The 22,760-nt window shown below is 40.6% G+C and overlaps 1 protein-coding gene across 3 annotated transcripts in view; it reads left to right on the top strand.

The window, feature by feature from the left end:
* LARGE1 (LARGE xylosyl- and glucuronyltransferase 1) overlaps positions 1-22,760 on the top strand; it is a 286,548-nt gene that overhangs the window by 161,556 nt on the left and 102,232 nt on the right. For all 3 annotated transcript variants that reach the window (XR_003563335.2, XM_027816040.2, XM_027816042.2), the window contains one exon: positions 18,636-18,807. Coding sequence is in view for 2 of the 3 variants with exons in the window: in XM_027816040.2 (XP_027671841.1) it covers positions 18,636-18,807 (172 nt within the window). In the remaining variant the exon portion in view is untranslated. The remainder of the gene's footprint in view (positions 1-18,635; positions 18,808-22,760) is intronic.

Genomic DNA, 22,760 nt, shown 5'->3' with positions numbered 1-22,760 from the left:
GCTTCATAGCAAGGAGGAGGTTTGTTCTTGTAAATCTTGTACATGTCTATGTTACATGTGCTTTTCTGCAAATTGTAGGGTTTTACAGTGCTTAATTAGCCTCTCAGCTGGGGAAGACAGACATCTTAGTGTTTTCCTTCTGGTCATTTGGGTATGGTCCAATCTAGTTAAGTAAATAATAACCAAGAGAGCTTACTTCTATGATCCCCAGCTTGCTGATTTATAGGCAAAACACCATGCAGATATGAGGCTACAGAGCAAAGTCTTGTTTGTCCCTCCTTCGTCACTCAACTTGAATTTTTATATGGCTGGTGGCCTAAAGCAACACTGGACTGCCTTGCATGTAATCCATGGGCTCTAGGTTGCGGACTACTTTCTTACTAGATGCAGGTATTGATGCAGAAATACATCTTTCCAGGTCTGCCGCTCTTGCTTAGAGCTCATCATATTGCATACCAAGCAATTTCCCTGATTTCAGTAGCCAAAAAACAGTATGAAATAGTACTCAGCATAGGTGAACGTGACAGACACTGCCAAAGGACAGCAAAGAGTTGTAAATATAAATAGAGTTTTAAAAAGCCAGGTGTGATGCTGGCTCACGTCCAGATCAATCTGCAAGTTTTCGCAAAGATGGAGGAGCCGTTTACGGACAGCTGTAGGAGCTCATCTCATTTGTTTCCAGCATAGCCTCTAGAACAGCTTTAATGATTCTTTTGGGTTCATGTATTTCACCTGTATTCTTGGGAGTTATATTATGCTGTCCAGTGTTAGGAAAACATAGAGCCAATACTGGATTGTTTACTAGAAAGTCTACCTTCCTCTAAAGTGGTCTATGAATCCAGTGTTACAATACGTACTGTGTTTCAGCTTTAATGACCCTGCATAGTTCTTTTTTAACCCTGTAATCAATACCAATTGCTGACATTTAAAAGGGTTTAGACTGAACAATAGCTCGAGAATTTTCTGCTTAGCTTTCATTCACCAGTGTTTCATTAGTTTGGAATATATTTTAGCTGCCTCAGAAAACGTTTCATTTCATATTTGTTTTTTTCCCTTTGGGTATGTATGAACTTGCAGCCTCTTACTTGCAATGGAGCAGGAGCTGCATGTTAGCTTAAGCCCTGAAGTCCGGGGAAGAGTCGCTTTTCTGCTCCTGTTCCTGCTCAAACAGTGCAAGAGAGCATATAACATTAGATCCTCCATAAATATTATGGATGCTTTATTGTTTTCAAGTAGCTATTTAGAGTTCAGGCAACAGGTTTTTTTTCACTAGAGTACTAATTCTGTAAAAGACAAAATTTGGAGACTAAAATATTTGGCAATGTTTCTTAACATACCCTGCAGTTCTTAAAATACTTGCCATTTAGCTTAGAGCAACCAGTGTCTTGAAGGAAGGTGTAGAAAATAAGGCTCTGGAGTAGATGTTTACTAGGTTTTAGGTTTTAAAGAACTTGAGGTTTTAAAATCTTTCAGGTTTTAAAGAACTAGACACTTCATTGCAAGAAAGGGAAGACAAGATATCAGTGATTATCCCAGCGTTTCTAGGGCCAGCAAACCAACCAACTCTGTCTGCTGCTGTGAATTAAGCATGTCAGATGTTCCTTTTAATATTTAGAGAAAACATTTTTCTTTTTGCAGGGTGACACAGCTGTGCATGTTCATCCTGCACCACAAAGAGCCTACGTTCATTCTCTCCCTAGAGACAGGTGCTGTCAAACTAACGCTGGCCTGCTTGGAAGAGGGATGGAGCATAGGAAGGGATGGCCAGGGAGAGGTCTGTCTTTACTTGAGGCACATAGTAGGGGATGGGGGAATAGGAGGAGACTTGGCTGGGGAGCTTAGGCAAGGATAATAGCATTTCCAGGAAAAGGATCAGACATGGTTGAGGCAGGAGCTTGATGGATGTATTTCTTTTAAACAGCTAGTTTGATGACTTTAACAGTTTACTTAGACACTTGTAACCTCCCCTGACATAAATTGACCTGTCTTCTCATTGCCTTGGCAATAACCACAAGGGAGATCTGTGCTTAAAGGCTCTCCCTCAACTTCAGATTGTGAACTGAATTGCCAGTGCAACTTTCTTCCATAAACTAAACTTGCTACATGCAGTTAGTGATCATCAATGAGCATCCTTGAAGAGTGGGCAGCTGATAATGGTGCGAGTAATTGAGCCATTCCATAGCTGCAGACTTTATTCTTGTTCTGCTCAGTATGGCCCACACATCACTCTTCCAAATTTATGTCGTCATATGTCTGTGGCTACAAACTGGAAAGTTACTTGGCAGTGTAGATTCACTTTTATATGATCACGTGAGTTGTTTTATTCAGCTTTGCTCCTAATGCAGTACATGTACCTGTTACAGCAATGCGTCCCATAGAATAACTGGAAGCTGAAATTGTCTTATTTGAACATTAAATAAAAGAAAAAAACGTACCTGTGAAACATTGATCTAGAAGACCCAGCTGTGGCTTGCAAATACCAAGCTGCAGGATATTGTGTTTTTTTCAGTTCAGTCTGAAAGGAAGAACTCTGTAACTACTGAAAATGTGCAAACATGAGCACTCAGCTTCTACAGTTCATTATTCAACGTGGAATCTCATGTCAGTACACTCACAGGGAAGTATAGGCATTAAACCCATTGTGATCTGCATTGGCCCAGAGCAGAAGGAGCAGCTGATAAAGCAGTACTGTATGTGTAATGTGTGGAATACAATGAGATGAGTTTGTTTTCCCAGATGTTGCCTGACAGACTGCTGACAACATCAGGTGAACTGAGGGAAGCAGAAGGTAGAATCGAGCAGTTGCCTGCTCTGCTGTGTATAAATCTTGATAGCCCAGATAAACACAGTCTCTTCATCACTGGTAAAGAAAAAAAGCCATGTCCTTTAGATAGTTCAGCCCACAAACATGCTGCAACTGATCTGTGAACTTGAAAGTAGGGATGGTGAATAAGTTTTTGCAATAGACAAGCATTTGACCTGAAAGTAAAATGTGAAAAGCTCCATACTTTGCTGCATACATGGACAGTGTTCCAGGTTTTACTGTTCTGAGAAACAGACCGCAAATCTCACTACCAGTGCTGCCTTAAGTGATTTCATAACAGAAATGTTGATGTAGTCTGCACACTCACTCAAAAGCAGTGGTGTGATCCAGAGAGCAAAACCAAGCTGGGATAATATGTGGCATAGGTATCAACTAACTTTAGGCATTGACTTAAGCACGAGATGAGTCACTCCTTAGCCACTTCCATTTGAACTGTGAAGGCAGTTCACTGGGTCAGATGCTGACATCATTTGGTCAGATAGATGGGCAAGAGCTATGAGATTTAAGCAGAAAAACAAAGTTTAATGACAATTGTAGTGTACGTGGGTCTTAGGGCTGTGCCTGTGTCTACTCTGGATGCACTTAAGTTACTAATTCCCAGAGTAGTCCAGTCGTCTGCATAGTCATCTGCATAGATGAGATAAAGGGCTAGTTTGAGCCAGCAGGCCAGGTTGAAACTAGGCGATTGACTGAACTGCTGGCCATCTGCATAACAAGTATTTGACAGACTGTTACATGAGTTGTCCCAGTGGGAATTTCAGTCAGTTCAGTCCCTGCTGTGCCTAGTCCTATTTGTATGCTTAAATGTGATGATTAACATCCTGGGTGGAGAATCTGGTTGTCCCAGAGATTCCCAGACGGTTTGTGCTGCAAAGCTAATCAATTGTACAAGGATAAGGCAATCCACAGAAACTGTTCCTATGTGAGAAGCAAGGATCATGTAGGACAGTCTTTGTACATACTTTAGATAGTTAAGAAATGTTTTCTATGTAGGTTAAGGTAATCTATAGTGAATTATTCACACCTTGCAGTGGTCATGTAGGACCACAGGCTAACTGGATTATAAAAATTGGACAGAACTGTGTTTTAAGGAGGTTTATCCAATCCAAGTAAGATGCCCCTGCAAGGACCTTTACATGGAGATTCAATCCACCATCCAGACAGCAACCCAGTCTCCTGTCTAACAAATTGTACTGTCCATTCAAGAGTTACCCTAAGCCAATATCCCAATAACGTTAGCTGATGTAAAGTATGCTCTGTTTGTAAGTTTTTGTGCAACAATTGACCCCAAAAGCAAATCAAATGCCATGAAATTTTTTGCTGCCAGTGGAAGCTTTTCTGATGAATGGTAACATTGGTGGGACTATGTATCATACATGGCCATATACCAATTTTGGAACCTTTTCAAGCAGAAACTTCCAACAAAACTGCTGGCCGTGGGAGAGAGAGACCCGACTGACAACGGGGGAGATCTGAGATATTTGATGAACAGATTATTGGCTTAGTGTTTGTCACATCAACTGCAGAGGGTAACAATGATAGCAGTGTTGATAAAGCCTTGAAGAACAAAACTTGACAGCATTCTGCATTCCACCATCTCCCTGGTCAAGCAGTCCACTGGATGCTGCAGAGGCAGCCATCCATAACAATTTATTTTCACAGGACTAGTGACTGGCTATTAACCATCACAGTTTATAATGGTTAGACTACATTTGCATTGCACAGCATGCAGGTTATATATTGTTCAGGGGCGGTGCATGATTGTTTATCTGTCAAGTAGTTCACTGTGTGTCTCAGAGGCAGACACATGAAGTTATAAAGCAGACGTACATTACTTTCCTTCCTTTCTTTTTCACTTCATATGCAAGATCTAATTGCTATTAGTACAATACAGAATGTGAAACACAGCATCTTTTTATGTTTACATTCATTTGCACAGTAATAGGTATTTAATTAAAGTGTTTCTACAGCACTGTGGTTTTGGTCAAATACTGTCACTTATTATGGTGGGGTTGCAGTAGTCCTGCATTTGACCAGCCCTTTGTGTTTCTGCAATCTAGCCTATGGCACATGTCGCTGAAATAGTAGACATAGATTGCTGTTTCTTCCTGCCTTTTCCCTTTCTCTTTTAAAGAATGAGTATTAAATAAATAAATAAATAATGCAAATTTAAGATTTTGAAAACCGAAGTATGTAATCAAAGCATTGTACAGATTTTCATAAGTTGCTTGGCTTTATTTTAGACTCTTATTTCTACATTATAATTGAGATTTTGTTTATTCGCTTATGAACATACTGAATACTAGAGACATGAAGCCTCAGGTGATAAAATATGCTTGAGGTAGTGACACAATGCTACAATGCTAAGAACGGGGCCTTTTATCCGTGGTTTTCAGTACAGATGACTGGACATTAACAGGCCAGGTTTTGTAAGCCAAGATATTTTCCTTCAGACTGCTTGGGATGAAGTGAGTATCCACCAAGAAACAGACAGCAATTCAAACTCCCCAGCACAGTGGAACCTTTGTGAAGTGGTCAGAATCTATCCGTGCAGACTGTGTATCCTAAGCAGTACTTTCTCTGCCTTCCCAGTCCCTCTTCTGCACAAATAAAAAGCCATGCAACATTACAAATTATTATTAGATGTGTTTTCAGCTATTATTCAGCAAGAAAGTAATTTTATGTAAAACCACACTGGGTCTTAAATTTCTGCCTGTTCAAAACAGGTGATGGTGAAAGAGGTACTGTGGAAATCGGTGAGGCTGGTCACAAACTGGTTGTGAGAATGGGAATCATGGTGCCATTACTGACTTCTAGCAGTTGTCGTCTGCTTAGTGACATCTAATTTTCATGAGCAGCCCCACCTCTGACTTTGTCAGTGGAGTGAGGCAAGATACCAAAGGTGGATTAGCTCTTTGCGGATTTTTGTATAATTTCCCCTTGGATTTACAAATGTTGTCAGTTAATTTAAGATTTGGAACTGTAAGAATTAGGTATGCTGGGATGAAGCCCAGTGTGATGCCAGAAGGTGCAGTGTTTCCCGAGCCTCTCTCAAGGGTCCCAGTCTGCCTGCTGTGCTGTGTTGTGCAGTGCTTCTATGGCACAGGGGGATATTCCAAAAGACAGCCTCATGCCTGGCTCTATAAACCCCTTATACTTTCCTACTGTTGCTGGTGTTTTAGAAACACTGGTGTTCTTTGTTAGTTATATAACTTATCTCTAAGTGTTACGAGCTTCTGTGTAGCTCCACCTTTTTCCTAGTTCTAGGGAAGAGCAACAGAGTCACTTGTACTACCTCCACCGTGAAGCCAGGGTAGCTGCTCTTTGTAACGTATGTGAAGTGAGGAGTAAGGAGCCAACTCTCTTCCACTGGCATCACCTACATTTGTATCACAGTAGCTGACTGTGACATTTCAATAGCAAGGATTCCTGTTTGGCATTCAGCTCCTTAAACGTCACTCTTATTGCAGCAACATGTGCTGCACCTCCAGGGAAGGCTGTTTTAGCAGAGAATGAGAAAAAAAGATGAATAACTGCACATGAGATCTTAAAAAAACTTTACAGTTTGACAAAAATTATCCAGTCTTCCCTGGAAAAAAAAGAAGTTGAAAACACACAGTGCCTCAAACTGACTGCTGCAACTATTGTTTGTGCTATGTATCCCCATTACAGCAACTGTTTCCTCAGAACTTTATCATCCACCCATGAGAAATTAAAGCATTTTACTGTCCTAACTTTGGACATACAGAAATTATTTAACCCTTTGATCTGCATAAGGAGTATAGGTTGTATGTCCCCTGTACTTGCCAAGGAGGGTTAATGGTCATCCTGTGTTCCAGCACAATTTCTTTTCTTGGCACTAGCCAGATAAGAAGCTGGGAAGACATATAATGACTATGGTCTTAGATCTTAATGGCTTTTTACTTGCTCATAAAGACGCCTCTCTGTCATAGGGCATTTGATTACTGATAGAAGAACAGAAGTGACTGTTCAAGGCGTTCCTATGCAGTATTGGTATTGATGTAAGCATCTTATAAAAATGTTCCGTGATCCTTGGCTTTTAGATTTACAAAGAACTGAAGTATATCTATTTCCATGTCTGATTGATAAACCAAAAAAAGCTAGCAGGCTGGAAGGACTCCAAGAATATCCTTGATTCACCACGAGGGAGCAAGAATTGCTGGAATTAATAATTTCTAAAGTACTTGGCATTGGCTCGTTTCTGAGAAACAACTGGAATTCAGAAAGCACAATAGTTCAGATGTGAGCTCCTTCCCATGGAGCCATCCAGCAGGCAGTGTAGGTAGAAAGTGTTCTGAAGGACTAGGGCTGAAATGGTCATTCTTGTGGTGAAAAATGATAATCATCTTAGCTGGGCACACCTCTTTGTATGCCGCTTTTCCACAGCGCTGGAAATTACAAGCCATGCTATGTGTCTGACGTAGCACAAGCCCGCAGTGAAGTCACTCTTCTCAGGTCTGCTGAAACCATCTCAGCCTGGGTAAGAGCATTCAGGCTGATTTGGAGTTTGGGTACCTGCTTCAAAAGGGGGAGATATAATAAGGTCATTAATGAGATGCCACTGATGGTACCTCTTTTTGAGTCAACTTGAGAAGAGAACATTTTAATTTCTAAATTGTGAAATTTCATTTTTCTTAGTGGAGGTATCACTTTTCAGATCAAACTGACTTAATCCTGCAAAAGTTTCATTTTTTGAGGGTAAGATGATGGTGTCTAGGTCTCACCCTTTCAGTAACAAAGATGAAAACTCAGCAGTGCTTTGATCCCCCGATAATTTTCCCATATACTGTTGCATTACTTCAGGTTTGACCCCTTTCACAGTTGAATGGATTCCACAGCTTTTAGCTGATACAGTTGAAAGCCTTTATAAAATGGTTCCAGCCGTATTGTTTTATTCAGCCATTTATGGTCTGTGTTCACCTGTCTATCTGACTGCATTTTTGTCTGATGATCCTTAGGGCAAAACTAAAAATTACATGGAATAAGTGTGACATTGGTGGCCTTAGCCCTCACACCAAAAGTTTCGAAAAAGTATAAGAGATACATGCCTGCTGCATGAACACATCCTTTAAATACCACTCTTGCAAATTCACTGTTATCCGAGGTATTTGACCAATACTTAATGGGAATCTAGGCAAGAAGCCAGACTGGTTTCGTGAACATAAAGTTCCATATTCCTTGGTTTGGAAGAGCACAGCTTTCCCACTAAGGTCTTTATTTCCTTCAGATTGTTTCTCTAATTAGTGCTGCATTGTGTGAGAGACATCTCTTTCTAGTAACAAAGAAAAATAATACTTTTTTTCCTCCCTTTTATATTCAGTGCTTCTTATACTAGGTTATTGTTAGTATTGCTTGTTCATAATTGTTATACATTTTATCCTTTATTATCCTTTTTATCGCGGATGTATTCCTGGAGCTTTTTAGTCCACAGGAGTTTTGATCTGTTATAATACTTACCATTGGAGAAAAGAACACCGCTTCTTGTAATTTTTGTTCTCTTGAAGCAATAATTGCAATACAAGAAGTTTCCACTCACCTGGCCTCCAACCCTACAGGATGGAAGATGATCTGTTTTCCTGCAAATTCTTTGCTTTTGCTGAAAATAAGAGAACTAATAGTTCTTTATGGGATATGTCATTTATTCCACCATCTGGGTGTGTGTTCCACCCATTAATGGCCTCTTTCTTGCTGCAGCATTTTCAGCTGCTGGAAGTTTCACCATTCATGCTCTGAAAGTAGAAACAGTAAAAGTTCAGGACTGGAGAGAGGTGATTTTACTGGTGAGATACCAGATAGTAGCTAGTAATTTCCTTCTGAAGAGAAGAATTAATCCTTTTTTCTCATATGTTGGTGCTATGTTTTGACTTTGTATTAGGATGTCAGAGGTGGTGGAAGCTGCATTCCCACATCCTGTCCACAAATTACCATCTTCTGCAACTCTGGCTGTTATATTGAAATGCATTATTTTTTGTATTGGATACAAACAGGATGAGATCTTTCAGTATTAAAAGGGTGAGAAGTTCTTCCCTCAACACGTTTGGGTTTTGGTTGTGGATTTTTTTGCACAACGATAACTAATATTTTAGACTTGCAGTCTCCTGCCAGGCATTACTTGATTAATAATAGTCACTGTAACTGCTCTGCTACCTTCTTCCATCATCCTTAAAAAAAGGACTCTTGCACAAAATCCGGTAGAGAAAAAAATCCCACTTCAGATACATTTTTGTCATTGAGCTGATGCTGTTGTCTATCCAACATAACATGTGTTTATGCAGGAGATGATGTTGTTTTTTATTCTGGACAGTGCGCCTTGATGATACCCGTTTAATATCCCAACATAGTGCAAAATACAGATTGGATGCCTGTGGACTTTGACCCCGAGTGCTGCATGGAAATTTGCCAGAACATACAATGGCTGCAGATAATGTGCATTTATTTGCATAGTTACTAAAATTAAAAAGCTGGCTATTATAATATTTTCATGGATTTGTGTCTTCCCTGATGGATTAGTACAAAGAGCTTGTTGATTGAGTTCACTAGCAATTAAAGTGTGCAATTGATCTTTCTTGTCTTTCTGTACAGGTGAAGTGAAAAGGGCAGCTGTGAGTTGCTTTTGACCACTGGCCAAATTCTAGCCAAGTCTGCCTGTCAGTCAGCTTTTAGCAGAAAGATCTGGCTTTCGGCCATTTTATCTAGTCCAGCTTGTGTGTCTCTTTTCACTCATTCACTGTCAGGAAGGAAAAATGAAGGAGGCTTTACCTTAACTTCTAGGGAAGACTTGTGGTTTTGCCTCTGCTGGAGTGGTAGGACTGGGAGGCTGGTGTTTGGTTTATTCTCACTGATCTCTCTCAGGACGCTCTGACTCTTTTAGGTCCTCCAGCCTTGACTGCCGCACTGAAAACAGCTGGAGTTGAGGCCAGAGGCCCCAAAGGAACAAGAAACAGCACTAAGTGAGACTGCCCAGACTTCTCTTTGCTGTTCTGCAGTCTCATCTTGCACAAACGAATACAGAAAAACAAAGAGAGCATTCGGCATTTTGGAGATAGCAAGAAACAGTGGAGAAAATTAAGAATGTCTGAAATGAGAGTAAAGAAAAGGACTCGGAGTCAAACGGAAGCTGGCCGTTTGGTGGGGCTGATCAAGGAGGGAGGAATGGAAACCATGTGGAGGAAAGCCAGCCAAAGACTTATGAGGAGGGAGATAATCCTCAAAGATCCCATGAGGTGGGAGGCCTTTTGGTCATTTCCTTTCTGAAGAAGCTGTATGGCTGAATGTCCTGTTACCTAAATGGCAAAAGCAAAAAGACATCCATTTTACTTTTTAGAACAGTCTGCAGTTTCATCCGTATAAAGCAAGTTGGTTCCAAGCACAACCATGGCTTAACTCCTGACACCCTGAGTTAATTTTGTTATTAAGGACGTTGTTTTGAAGAAGCATTCTTAAATCAGGGTTTTCTCCCACTTGTCTGCCCATTGTGTATATGTGAGTATTGGTGAGAGATTTGGAAAGAAAAAAGAAAAACAAGAAAAACAAGCATCAGCATCAGTCAGACTATGTTACAGACTTTGCTGCAGAGATGAGAATTAATTTGCGATTTTTCTCCTTTGCTTTATGCTGATGCTGATTTGGGAAGGATTTTTTGTCCTGCCTTTTAATGTCTAATCTTCCTTTCCAGTTGTGGCTTGCTCCACATTTTCTGCATTTGCTCTACATTATCCAGGACCCAGAGGTTCAGATAATCATCCATTTCTATCTCAACCTTTTTACTCACTGCTGTTTGTATCCAGACCTGTTGCATGTATGTGTGGAAGATATCATCTGTTCATAAAGCAAGAGATGAGTCAGAATTCTATTAAAGTCACCAGTGCTTCTGTGATGAGTAAGAACAACAGCAGCAAAGGCCAGCAGAAATAGAAAAATAATTTTAGCAAAAATGTATAAATTCCCATCTCCCTACAGTTGCTTCTCAGTGTGAATTATTATTATTTCTTTAAGTAGTAAGGACCTGTTGGGGGCGGGGGGGGAATATCAGTATTATTGAAACCTGTGAATCACGCAGGAAAAAATTAAATTCAAGGTTCAAGTTAGAAGTTACCCAGCAAACATTAACAGAAGAGTGTTTTTGTTTAAATAAGGCTTTTCTGTTAGTGTTTGCTGGATACCTAACGAGGATGGAGTAAAGGTGGTGATTTTCTGTAAATGAGATGCAAGGAGATTTCTTCTGGCATTCCTCCTGAGGAAACTATTACAGGTGACAGTCACTTTCTTCCTCCCAGGCTCTTGGTCACTTGGAATTGCTCTCTCTCTCTCTTCTGAATCCTTTAAATTATCTGTAAAAAAGGAAATACAGTGTGCTGAAGAGGCAAGAATGTTACCCATATTTAAACATTAACCTGCTATTCCCCTGCTTTCTCAATGATTCAGTTCACCCAATCTCCATTGATATTGCTCTCCTGGAAGCAAGAGAGTGAGAAAGGGGATCAGCCAGATGTGCCTGCAGAGTTTAGATGCTGTGAGGTATGGTTGATGTGAAATGGGAAAGGTGAGCCTGAAACTAACCCTGATCTGTTCTAGTGCTGCTGGAATTGTAACTCAGTTTTCATGGATGTGGGAAGAGGTATGGCAAAATTCGTAGCAGCATTAAGTTCTCCCTGTGTGAAATTGAAAAACAGTGATGAGAAAAACTGTGCATCAAGAAAAGTTTCTGTCCTGTGCTAGCAATGCAGTATCATTTGTTTTCCCCCTCTTTTTACACTTTGTTTTAAAAAAACTTGGTAATATGATCATCATTAAAATGGTGACATTATTTTCTCCCAGTTTAGAAATGACATGAAAGCCCCAGTTCTGTTACCTAAGTCTTAAATAAAGGTCACATGATGTAAAAAAAAAAATTATCTTGCTACTTCTAGTGTTCATAGAAGCAGCAAAGCACTAAACAAGTAATGAAAAAGCTGTGAAAACAAGTTATCAGCTGTATCTGGGAAGTTATTTACCCAGTCTGAGGAAATAACAACTTTTATTGTTACCTGATTCACACATCAGAATTTCAAGGGTTGTTTCCCATGCCTGGGCCATTTGTAAGGGCTGCCTGAAGCCAGCAGCTACCAAAGAATTTGGCTGTTCTTTCTTCACAGAGATCCCACCACCTGGAAGTTCTTGCACCATGTAGACTGCACTGGTTTTCAGATCAGTGTCAGACAATTCAACTACAGTTTGTGCAGATCTATAATGTTCTTTATGATTGTGCTGTGGCCTGGAAGTTTTGGTGGGTTTTTTGTTTGTTTGTTTGTTTTTTTTGCTTTGTTTGCTGTTCTTAAAGATTTTGAAGTTAGTTTATCACCTGACTAATATAATCTTCAGGAAGATAGTGCCTATGTTGAAGCTGGTGGGAGCAAGTAGATGCTGAATACTTTTGGAAATCCGGTTTTCCACCAAGTTATTCGTTACGAAGCCTAATTCACATTTCTCTTTATTTCGATCAGTGTATTCTAGATACCAGGTATTTTTTATAGCAAAATCTGGCATGAAAGCTCTAGGGAGGCAGAACTGCTTATGGACTGCCTTTTCAACTTCCCCCAGCCTTTTCTGTTTTCTGACTCCTATTTGCTGCTGGCTTTTCCCCACCACAGTGAATCTGCAGCCATTAAGTCTGGGGGGTGGGGTGGTATTTCATTCTATTTGACCCCATTTATTAGCCCACCTCTGAGAGTGGTGCGTGCAAGTGGTACTTTCTGCCTCCAGGCTTGCTGTTTCACAGCTTGGTGCGTCAACCCAGTCAGTCTGACCTTCTTACAAGATACTCGCCTTAGTGGTGCTTTTGTGAAGTCAGCTGAGCAGAAAGGGTGCCTTTTATTTGGAGTGGGGATGGGGATATCATGTCATAGCTGAGGATTATTTTGATTGATTTTTTTTCCAAGCATATCTAGGAAGATGCAGTGAATGTAGTGAGAAAATCAATACGGTATTGAAGGTTGTATTTTTCCAGTGTAAAGTGTTTAAGGACATGCTGCCAGGGAAAACACTTCATCAGCCAAACTTCCCTCATCTTACCACACTGAACAGGAAGCACTTTCTGTAGTTCATGGGGTGCTACGGTGCTATATATTCTGTGGGACAGTGAGGAATTCTGTTAAGAAAATGGAAAAAAATATTATTTAACAGACAAGAAGGTCTGACAGAAACCTCATGAAGTTCAACAAGGAGAAGTGCAGAGTCTTGCACCTAGGAACTACCCCATGCACCAGTACATGCTGAGGGCCACCCAGCTGGAAGGCAGCTTGGCAGAAAAGGACCTGGGGGTCCTGGTGGACACCAGGTTGAACATGAGCCAGCAATGTGCCCTCACAATGAAGAAGGCTAATGGTATCCTTGGCTGCATTTGATAAAGTATTGCCAGCAGGTCAAGGGAGGTGATCTCCTTCCCCTCTGCTCAGCACTGGTGAGGCCGTACCTGGAGTGCTGGGTCCAGTTCTGGGCTCCTCAGTACAAGAGACACATCGACATAGTGGAGAGAGTCCAGCCAAGGGCCACAGACATGATGATGGGACTGTAGCATCTCATTCACGTGTGAGGAAAGGCTGGAAGAGATGGGACTGTTCAGTCTGGAGAAAAGAAGGCTCAGGGGGCAGATCTTACCAATGTATATAAGTACCTGAAGGGAGGGTGCAAAGAAGACAGAACCAGCCTCTTTTCAGACGTCTCTGGTGACAGGCCAAGGAGCAATGCACACAAACTGAAACAGGAGGTTCCCTCTGAACATCAGAAAACACTTTCTTACTGTAAGGGTGACTGAGCACTGGCAGAGATTGCTCAGGGGGATTTTGGAGTCTCCAACCTTGGAGATACTCAGAAGTCATCTGGACGTAGTCCTGGGCAACCAACTCTGAGTGGCTCTGCTTGAGCAGCAGGAGGTTGGGCCGGATGACCTCCAGAGGTCACTTCAAACCTCAATCTTTCTGTGATTTTGTGATGCTGTATGGACTGCAGTCTATTCATCAGGAAAAGTCAAAAGATTTGCTTCTGGTAGGGAGGTAATAGATCTGGTTAACCGGGGAGAGGCTGCATTTAGAAGGGAAATGCAGGCTCATGTTTATGTAGTCATCTAGCTAAAACTCTTGAGTGCTTTGTTTAACGGTACTATTATATACCTGCTCCCAGTCAGGAAGCACAAAGCAAGCCAGGTTGTTAGGTTTTCTGTCAACCTTCAGTACTTCAGGGAAGATGGTAATGAGAGAAACATGTCATTCCTCTGCTTCTATGCTTGCTACTGGTTTTGTGCTCCAGTCTGGAAATATATCTATATAAACCAGCACTAAGGAATGATAGCAAACACATTATCTCTTTCCTTGTGCTTCAGCTTACTGCTCTGTTTATCATAATTTTAATAAAGTAGCAAAGAGAAGTGTGAGCGCAGCAAAATCACATTTGCATACAAAGTATCTTAGCTTTTAAGACTGATGACCTTTAAGAGCACAAGGTGTAAATATAAATACAATAATAATTGAACGTAATTAATTGGGCTTTAGCAAATATGGAGCTGTATGTCATTCTGGCATGTAACTTCAAAGTATATTTTTCTCCTCACACAAACAGAGCACTTGCCCTCTTCCACACTTATGCTCATGACTGGCATCCATCCCTGCACCCTACTTCCCACATTCATCTTTCTAAGAGCTGTTTTCTTTGTCTTTATCCCAGTGAGGGTCAGGTGGCAGCTGTTAATAAATGCAGAGTAAGACACATGAGAAAAAAGAATCCTGGGCAAATTTCCTCATCACCTGTTTGTGGGGAAAAAGAAACTTGGGGGGAAAAAAAATATCACTACAGTTCCCTAAAGAAGTACAGTATAAGAGTTGAAGTCTGGCTGTATATATTTGTGATGACTTGGTAAAAGAGTTGTGCTCTGTGATAAGTGGGCAACCAGACTCAAGTGTTTCTAAGAATAAAGATACCTAAATACTTGGGTATGTAGTAACTATACAATTCATTCACAAACGGAGAAGAGAAGGAGCCAGCATTTCCCCCTTTCTCTGTCATGGAAAGAGGGAAGCTTGGTTGTAAGTTGTATGCCTACATTAGACTTTTCTCCTTAAAAATGGCACTTCTGGTAATTCCAGTGAGCCTTTATACAGTGGCAGCAACTCTGTATGAGGAAGCTCAGTTAGGCTGTGTACAGCCACTGTGTTTTAGCCAGCTTTTCTCAGAGGAAGTCAGAGCATAGTTAAGGAAGAAGATAACTTGCTGGTAAAGTATCACTGGACATGGAGACTATTGCTCCCACTTCTCTGTCGCTTACCAGAGTGATCAGTTGTGTACAGTGTGCAGACTCATGGACATGTTTCTATATTCATAGCCAGAAGAATGCAATAATTTAGATAATTTACTCTTCAATAATGGAAAGAATTAAGATGGTTCTGGTGAAAGATCTTTAGTGAGAAGATATTATTTCATTTAGCTTACTCAAAATGATCAGTCAGTACCAGCTAAATGCCTTTACTGTCCTCTCATGAACAAAAATCCAGATCTTGAGAGCTAGAGAACTAAGGTGTGCTATTTCTCCTGAACTGAGAATTATACAAATGGCAAACTATGTCACACTCTTTTGATTCACTTCCCTCCTTTACTAACTCTTCTTTCTGTTTCTGCCATATCTTCTATGAGTAGTTGTTCTCTGAAGGCAACTCCAATCTAGCTAGTAAAGCAAATGATTCACAAACATTCCATATATTGGCCATTTTAACTATGCTAGAAAAAAAATATTACAACCTACAGAAAATATTTAGGTGCTATTTAGATAAACAAAATGTCTAAATGTTACCAGTTTTATCAAAGTGGACAGCTTGGAGGTTGCAGAATTTTGCAAGAGTTTGTGCTTAGGCCACCTTAATTACCTCAAACTGGCACTTTTTAACTACTAAGCACCTATTCAACCATAGTGTTCTTTTATTTCTTTTATTAAGACTATACGTGGTACCCAGAGGGAGTGAGCCTTCACAGTGCTGTTGTGTGGCGTAAGTTTTCCTTGGCATGAATTGGAACGGTTACATTATTCATGAGTAGCAAAGCCATGAAGAAATTATACTGGGACTAATTAGGACACCTCTTTATGTCTTCGTCAACTCTGCGTCAGGGGAGAGAAATCTGCAGATGCATTGAACCAACTGACAGATGAAGCTTCAACACATGTTCAAATCGAACATGTACTAGCCAGCTGTGATGGACCATTTGGAATAGGGACTGCTCCTTTCATTTTTAAAAGCAATGCTTTCAGACGTCAGGCTGCAGAATGGCAGGCTTTTGGCTTCTGTGTGCCGGATTGGGAGGAACTGCCAGGCAAGGATCTGCTCCCTGCAGTGATATGTGGCAGTGGTCTTAGATACTGGGAATCCTGGGAGCAAAGAAAGTAACATCTCCATGAAGGCGACTTACTTTTCCAGCCACCTTTTACCTTCCCTGTTTGTGTCACACTATTCATGCAATATCTGAACTCCTGCCTTATTAGGCTTATTTGCATATTAGGAGTTATTCTGGAGCAATATTGCATTTGGACTAATAAAATGAAGGACATACCATCCAAAGTTAATAACATAGAGATAGGTAATAATAAAAGCGAGCTCAAGTCTGTAAAATTATTTTAACTCTTTTACCATGTCAGTATGACTAGAGAGCCGATCACCATGGCTGGTCTAGCACAAGGGCATCAAGTGGCAGATACAGACTGATCTGCAGAGTTTGGAGAACCAAGGTAAATACTACGATATCTTGATATGATGGTCCATTCCTAGGGCCATCATGCAGGAGAGCTAGGACCACAAATGACTAGAGTTTTGATGGTGTGGGTTGGAAATTATCTCTGTTACACACATAGAAGACAGTTTTTGGGGAGCATTGAGGTTCATTTTTATGTAACTAGAGACTTAATATTGGGATGTATCTGGGAGACAGAAATGACATTTTTCTACTAAGCACCATACAAATTACAGACAGCAGGCAAGAAAGAGTGAAATAAGAATGATGGCTTTTTAGACCCATAAATTAAATCACGGTGTGTGTTACTTCCACCTCTAATTTCTTTCACAGTGGTCTATACCAGACTCCTAGCAATCGTTGCTTCTGTTACTTCTGGCATTCTACTATGCAAATCCTATAGAGAGCACAAGTAAATAATACATAAACATGTGTAGGTGACAATGCCAGCCAGATTGTATATGCAAGTGATTACATATGAATTCTATGCACAGACAAGGGAACACACAAATGGATTGCCAGGATGAGATGCCTTTCAAAAAACCAAACAAACCTACATGCTTCTGTTTTGGAGTTGTTTTAAGATAACCTGCTTTTCTTGCCTTTCCCCTTAAAATAAGTTTTGATCTGCTACTCTCGGTCTTTTTAATGACCTTAGTAGTGGGGAAGAGCTCTGCCCTGGTACAGGAACCCTGAGAATACAGAAGGAAATTTTGTACCATTTTAAAGGGAAAAGAGCAGGGCAACTTACATCAGCAGAGGCCTTCTTTATATTCAAAAAGAAATGCACTCTAAGCAGCTTTTATTTGCCTTTCTTCAACCGCTCGTACAACTTCCAAACAAAGTTTAGGAACCCATTCTTTTATGGGAAAGTTTTCTTGAAGGATTTTGGAGGAAGTGAGCTCTTCTGTGCAAAAGCTGTTTCACATAATAAACTTTACAATGTCAGTGAATATATATGAGACAGTTAAATAACAGAATAAATCTTCTCAGTTTTATGAATGCACTTAGTTTCTGCCTACTTTCTCCAAAGTATAACATGCCAGGACAAATCCTGAAATCTGTCTCACTCAGGTCTCCTGTAGACAAAATACTGATTTAAATTAATAGGAGCATGACTCAGGGGAAGACTTAAAATCTGGGAATTGTAGTGCATGTCCTTTAAAACATTAAATGAGGAGTTTCAGACAGAACAATAGGATTTTTTTCAAAAACTTCTGTATCCCACTTTCAGCAGTGACTTTTGATATTTGAGAAGTTGAGTCTCACAGAAAGAAAATTAAACATAGCTCATGAAAGGTCCTAGTGCCAGTAGCACAATGAAATATTGAGTGTAGTGTCCCAGCTTATTTTAGAAGTTGTAGAAATGTTTTGTTTAGCCCTTACTGAAGTAATGTAAATGTTTGGGTTTGCCTCTTCAATATATAACAAACAAAAATGTGGCTAAAAATGTTCTTCCACTTTTGAGCATGTCTGTGTGGTATCAGTACAGTTATACATTTAAGATGTAAGGCTTAAGGAAAATTTGCATTTGCAAGAAACAATCTTTTTTTGTGATTTTCAGGACCATTGTTCCAAATGATTGGCCTTTTGAAATTCTGACCTCCAAATCTGTAAAAAAATAAAAGGAAAAAATGTTTGTTACATCTGCATCAGTGTCAGAAAATTCTGAGAATGGCAAGCACAAAAGGTTTGGTTTTGTTTGAAAATGAAAGCAATGTACAATACTTCTGAAGTTTTGGATTAAAAACATATTTCAATTTTATAGGATACATGGATGTCTCAGAATGGATTGTACCAGGCTGGAAAGGTTCAACTAATTTTAATTACATTGTGTAGAGTGGTTGCCTCAACATTTTTTTCAAGCTTTCAGAAACTTTAGCATATTTCAAGGCTTCTGAAGTTAATTTAAAAGCAGCATTTTAGATGACTGTTTCCACCTCAGAGATCTTCCCGTATTACAAGAAACTAGTGTCAGGAAGAGTTTCTCTCTCTAATAAAGATTATTTTTTCTTCCTCTTTCCCACTTCCCATTTCCTGTCAGTCGGAAGTGTCTTGGATCCCCAACAAACACTACTCTGGGATTTACGGGCTGATGAAGTTGGTTCTGACTAAGACTCTACCTTCCAATCTTGAGCGAGTCATTGTCCTCGACACAGACATAACATTTGCCACTGACATTGCTGAGCTATGGGCTGTCTTTCACAAGTTCAAAGGTATTCTAATGATTTATTTACTATTTATATTGGGGGTGGGGGTGGGGGGTGGGGGGGCAGAGAATAGTAAAACAAACAGTACAGTGGGGGTAAAAGGTCTATCTGAGATTTGTTAAATATTTTCATTTTTCCGATTTTTGGGGTTTTTAATTTTGTTCTGTTTGTGAGCTCCTTCCTCAATGATGTTCTGTATAAAATAATTGGCAAGACGGATTCTCCATGTAGTTTGTTTTATTGGCCTAATTATTTGGGACAGGTGAGAGCCTGACAATACAGTAGATGATAAAGAGTTACAATGATGCTGTAGTGATGTACCATTCAAGTACCTGTTGGTATTCAATACTTGGAAGTTACGTTACTTTTTATTAAGAAAGCCTGATTACTACTTTCAGTATATCTTTTCCATATTACCACTGAAAATGAATGAAGTTAGGGTCATACTTGGACCAGGAAGGAAGGTGAAGAGAGCAGTTATACATGTGAATAGAATGAGTTACTGCTTGGTCCTGTTCATGAGTTGATACAGGGTTCTGTATTTGAAGTATCCACCTAAGTAGTTTTCTCTACCTATCTCAATTTCCCACAGCTCCTTGAAAACTTCCTTGATTGTTTGGTCAAGAAAGGAGACCTCCAGAGTAACTGTGTAAGGAGACAATCACAAAAAAGTTCCCCACTACCCTGTCACAAACCAGAGCACTTTTCTGGTTAACACACTGCGAAAACCATTTCATTCTCCCAGGCTCCAGTGCTGCCAGCTTTTCAGACTCAGAGACATGCCCCATAGTTCTCCTGTTGCCCTCAGAGTACGTATTGCAGCGCTAGTAAGTGCAGAGGCATTCCAGTATCCTGGTTTGAAGGTTCACAGCCCCATAAAAGTGTAACCTTGATGCATATCATCAGCTCCCTTAATATCACCTCAAGCAAACTCAGCCTAAGCAAATGGGAGTATTTTATTTACAGAAGCCAAAATACACCACTCAATTAGAAAAGTGACTGAGAAGAGAGGACATTTACTGTGCTTATCCTGTGCTGAAATCCACAAGGCCTCTTTGCCTTTCCCAGTACCCAACCTAACGGACAGTACCTAACAGACAGGACCTGTTATCTTCAGCTCTGCAGTCCAAGGACTGGGTTATAGTGCTTATTTGTCCATGCATTTGTTTCCTTTCCCTTCTCTGGATGCACTGATGTTCCTTCAGTAGGCCAGAAGCAATCACCTTCTTACTTAACTGAACTATTCACAAACTTGCTTCATTCAGGAATATAAAGTTTTTCCACTTCTTCAGGTATTGTTCAAACCTCTTCACTAAGCCCTTCCCTACACTGAACCCGGAGTTCCATGTAAACACACAACTTGAAAACCATAATTTACATAAATGTATGCATAGCAAGTAATGCTGGGCTATTGTACTGTCTCACTGTGTGCTACTTCCATTAATAGTAATATTTTACTGAATATGGTGTATTAAATGATGTAGCAGGAAAAGAAATGTGTATAAGCTAAACTTGGGTGTAGAGCACTGCATGGTCAAAGAGTAAAATCTGAATTGATACAATGAGGGGGTTCATCTTCTTGCTTATATTTTCTGCCAGTTTCAGTGAAGATCCCTTACTTTTTACTGGGCAAAGAAACCAAGCATAAAGACTGTTTGCAAGGAAAGGAATCTAGAGCAGAGGCAGGCCTAAGATGGAAAAAAATACAGACAGAAAATACGGAAACATGGAGAAGGATAATTACTGGAAGTAAAAAAGTGGGTGTAAGTCAGTCTCCTTACAGCTAGGCAAGGTTGTTCAGCTGATTAGCGCTGTGAAAAACTAACTTACACATAGAGACAGAATTCTGTGCTACTTCCAGCCCTCATAACATACATATCACAACTCCCAAATGTATGGGTTTGTAAGTTGTCCAGTCTGTCTTTTTAATTCCAGCTGACCACCTGCTTCTCCACAATTTTTTAATCCTGGTAATAAATTGTTCAGTGTCTACATCTGGTCATCTCCCAGACAGTCATACACAAAGAAAGAATTTATGGGACAATCCCATAGCCTCAGGAGCAGAGTGTGAGAGGGCTTTGGAAGGCACGTACACCCAAAATATTGGGCCAACAGTACTGGTGACAGTTCTGTTTAATGTCTTTATCAACAATCTGGATGAGGGGACTGAGTGCACCCTTAGTGAGTTTGCAGATGACACCAAGGTGGGTGGGAGTGTTGATCTGCCTGAGGGCAGGAGGGCTCTGCAGAGGGATCTGGACAGGCTGGACCAATGGGCCAGGGCCAGTTGTGTGAGGTTCAGCAGTGCTGGGTCCTGCCCTTGGGTCACAACCACCCCACACAGTGCTACAGGCTGGGGGCAGAGCGACGAGAAAGCTGCCTGGTGGGAAAGGGCCTGGGGGTGCTGGCTGACAGCCGGCTGAGCATGAGCCAGCAGTGTGCCCAGGTGGCCAAGAAGACCAATAGCACCCTGGCTTGTATCAGAAATAATGTGACCACCAGGACTAGGGAAGTGATTGTCTGCCTGTACTTGGCATGGTGAGGTGACACCTCGAAGACTGACTCCAGTTTTGGGCCTCTCATTACAAGAAAGACTTTGAGGTGCTGGAGGGTGTCCACAGAAGAGCAATGAAGCTGGTGAAGGGTCTATAGTACAAGTCCTGTGAGGAGCGGCTGAGGACTGGGGTTGTTTAGTCTGGAGAAAAGGAGGCTTAGGAGGGACCTTATCGCTCTTTACAACTACCTGAAAGGCGGCTGTGGGCAGGGGGGTGTTGGTCTCTTCTCCCAGGTAAGAAGCTATAAGACAAGAGGAAACTTCCTCAAATTGTACCAGGGGAGGTTTAGATTGTATACTAGGAAAAATTTCTTCACTGAAAGGATTGTCAAGCACTGGAACAGGCTGCCCAGGGAAGCGGTTGAGTCACCATCCCTGGAGGTATTTAAAAGGCATATAGATGTGGTGCTTAGGGACATGGTTTAGTGGTGGACTTGGCAGTGCTAGGTAAATGGTTGGACTTGATGATCTTAAAGGTCTTTTCCAACGTAAAGATTCTATAATTCTATGACTCAATGAAAATTAATCATCCTGGAAAGCAGGGGCAAGTAAGTTAAAGACAAAAGACAAAAAGATATTTTTGCTCTTTTACTTCTTTGCAAAAGATTGGTTTTAATCATATGATGATTCTCAATTTGTCCTCAGTGTCTTTTTATTTCTCCTGCCAGCATTACAAAACATTCAAAGGATGTCTCATGCCATTAGCTTCAAATACTGGTTTCGTTTGTCCCTCAGAAGTCCCAAGTAAGTTTATGAAGATTTCTTTTGGGAAATCTAGTGTGTTTGTTGAAATATTGCTTAAACAGAAGCAAAATAAAACTCCTCTGAAGGGAAATTCTACTTTCTGAAGGAATCTGACTGTATACCCAACCCCAGCTTGGAGGGCAGCTTGAGACCCACAGAGTCTCCTACAAATGTTCGATCAACCAGTTGTTGGCTATGAGTGGCCATTATGAACTCCTTGCACAGGGTGGTGTTTGATGAAATAGAAGAATTTTTCACATTAGTTCGGGAAAGGCAAGAGCTTCCTTGTGTGGCTTGCTTCAGGATACCTGGTAAGATAGTCCAGCACAGCCTTCAACAAATCACAGCCACAGAGAGAAAAAGGGAAAAGGTCCCAGAGTGTGATTCTTTCTGTGACCAGGAAGACATTTATGCCCAACAAAAATAGTGACAAAGAGAGGCTATTAGCTCAGATACTTTTTTCTAGGATACCATGCTTGGAAGAAGCTCAGATTCAGCATTGTCCTACAGTTTAACCAGGTCCAATTTGCTGTCTAGAAACATCCACAGTGTTTTGCAATACCCAGTATCCTTGTTTTGCAAAGGTTCTTCTTCCAGTCATCTGCAGAGTTGCTGAAAAGATAAACCCTTACATACTAACTTAAAATTTTAGGTGGTAAAG

The sequence above is a fragment of the Falco cherrug genome, chromosome 5 (assembly GCF_023634085.1).
Source record: "Falco cherrug isolate bFalChe1 chromosome 5, bFalChe1.pri, whole genome shotgun sequence".
Taxonomy (NCBI): domain Eukaryota; kingdom Metazoa; phylum Chordata; class Aves; order Falconiformes; family Falconidae; genus Falco; species Falco cherrug.
Note: the sequence above shows the minus strand (reverse complement) of the source record. Positions and strands in the feature narration are given on the sequence as shown.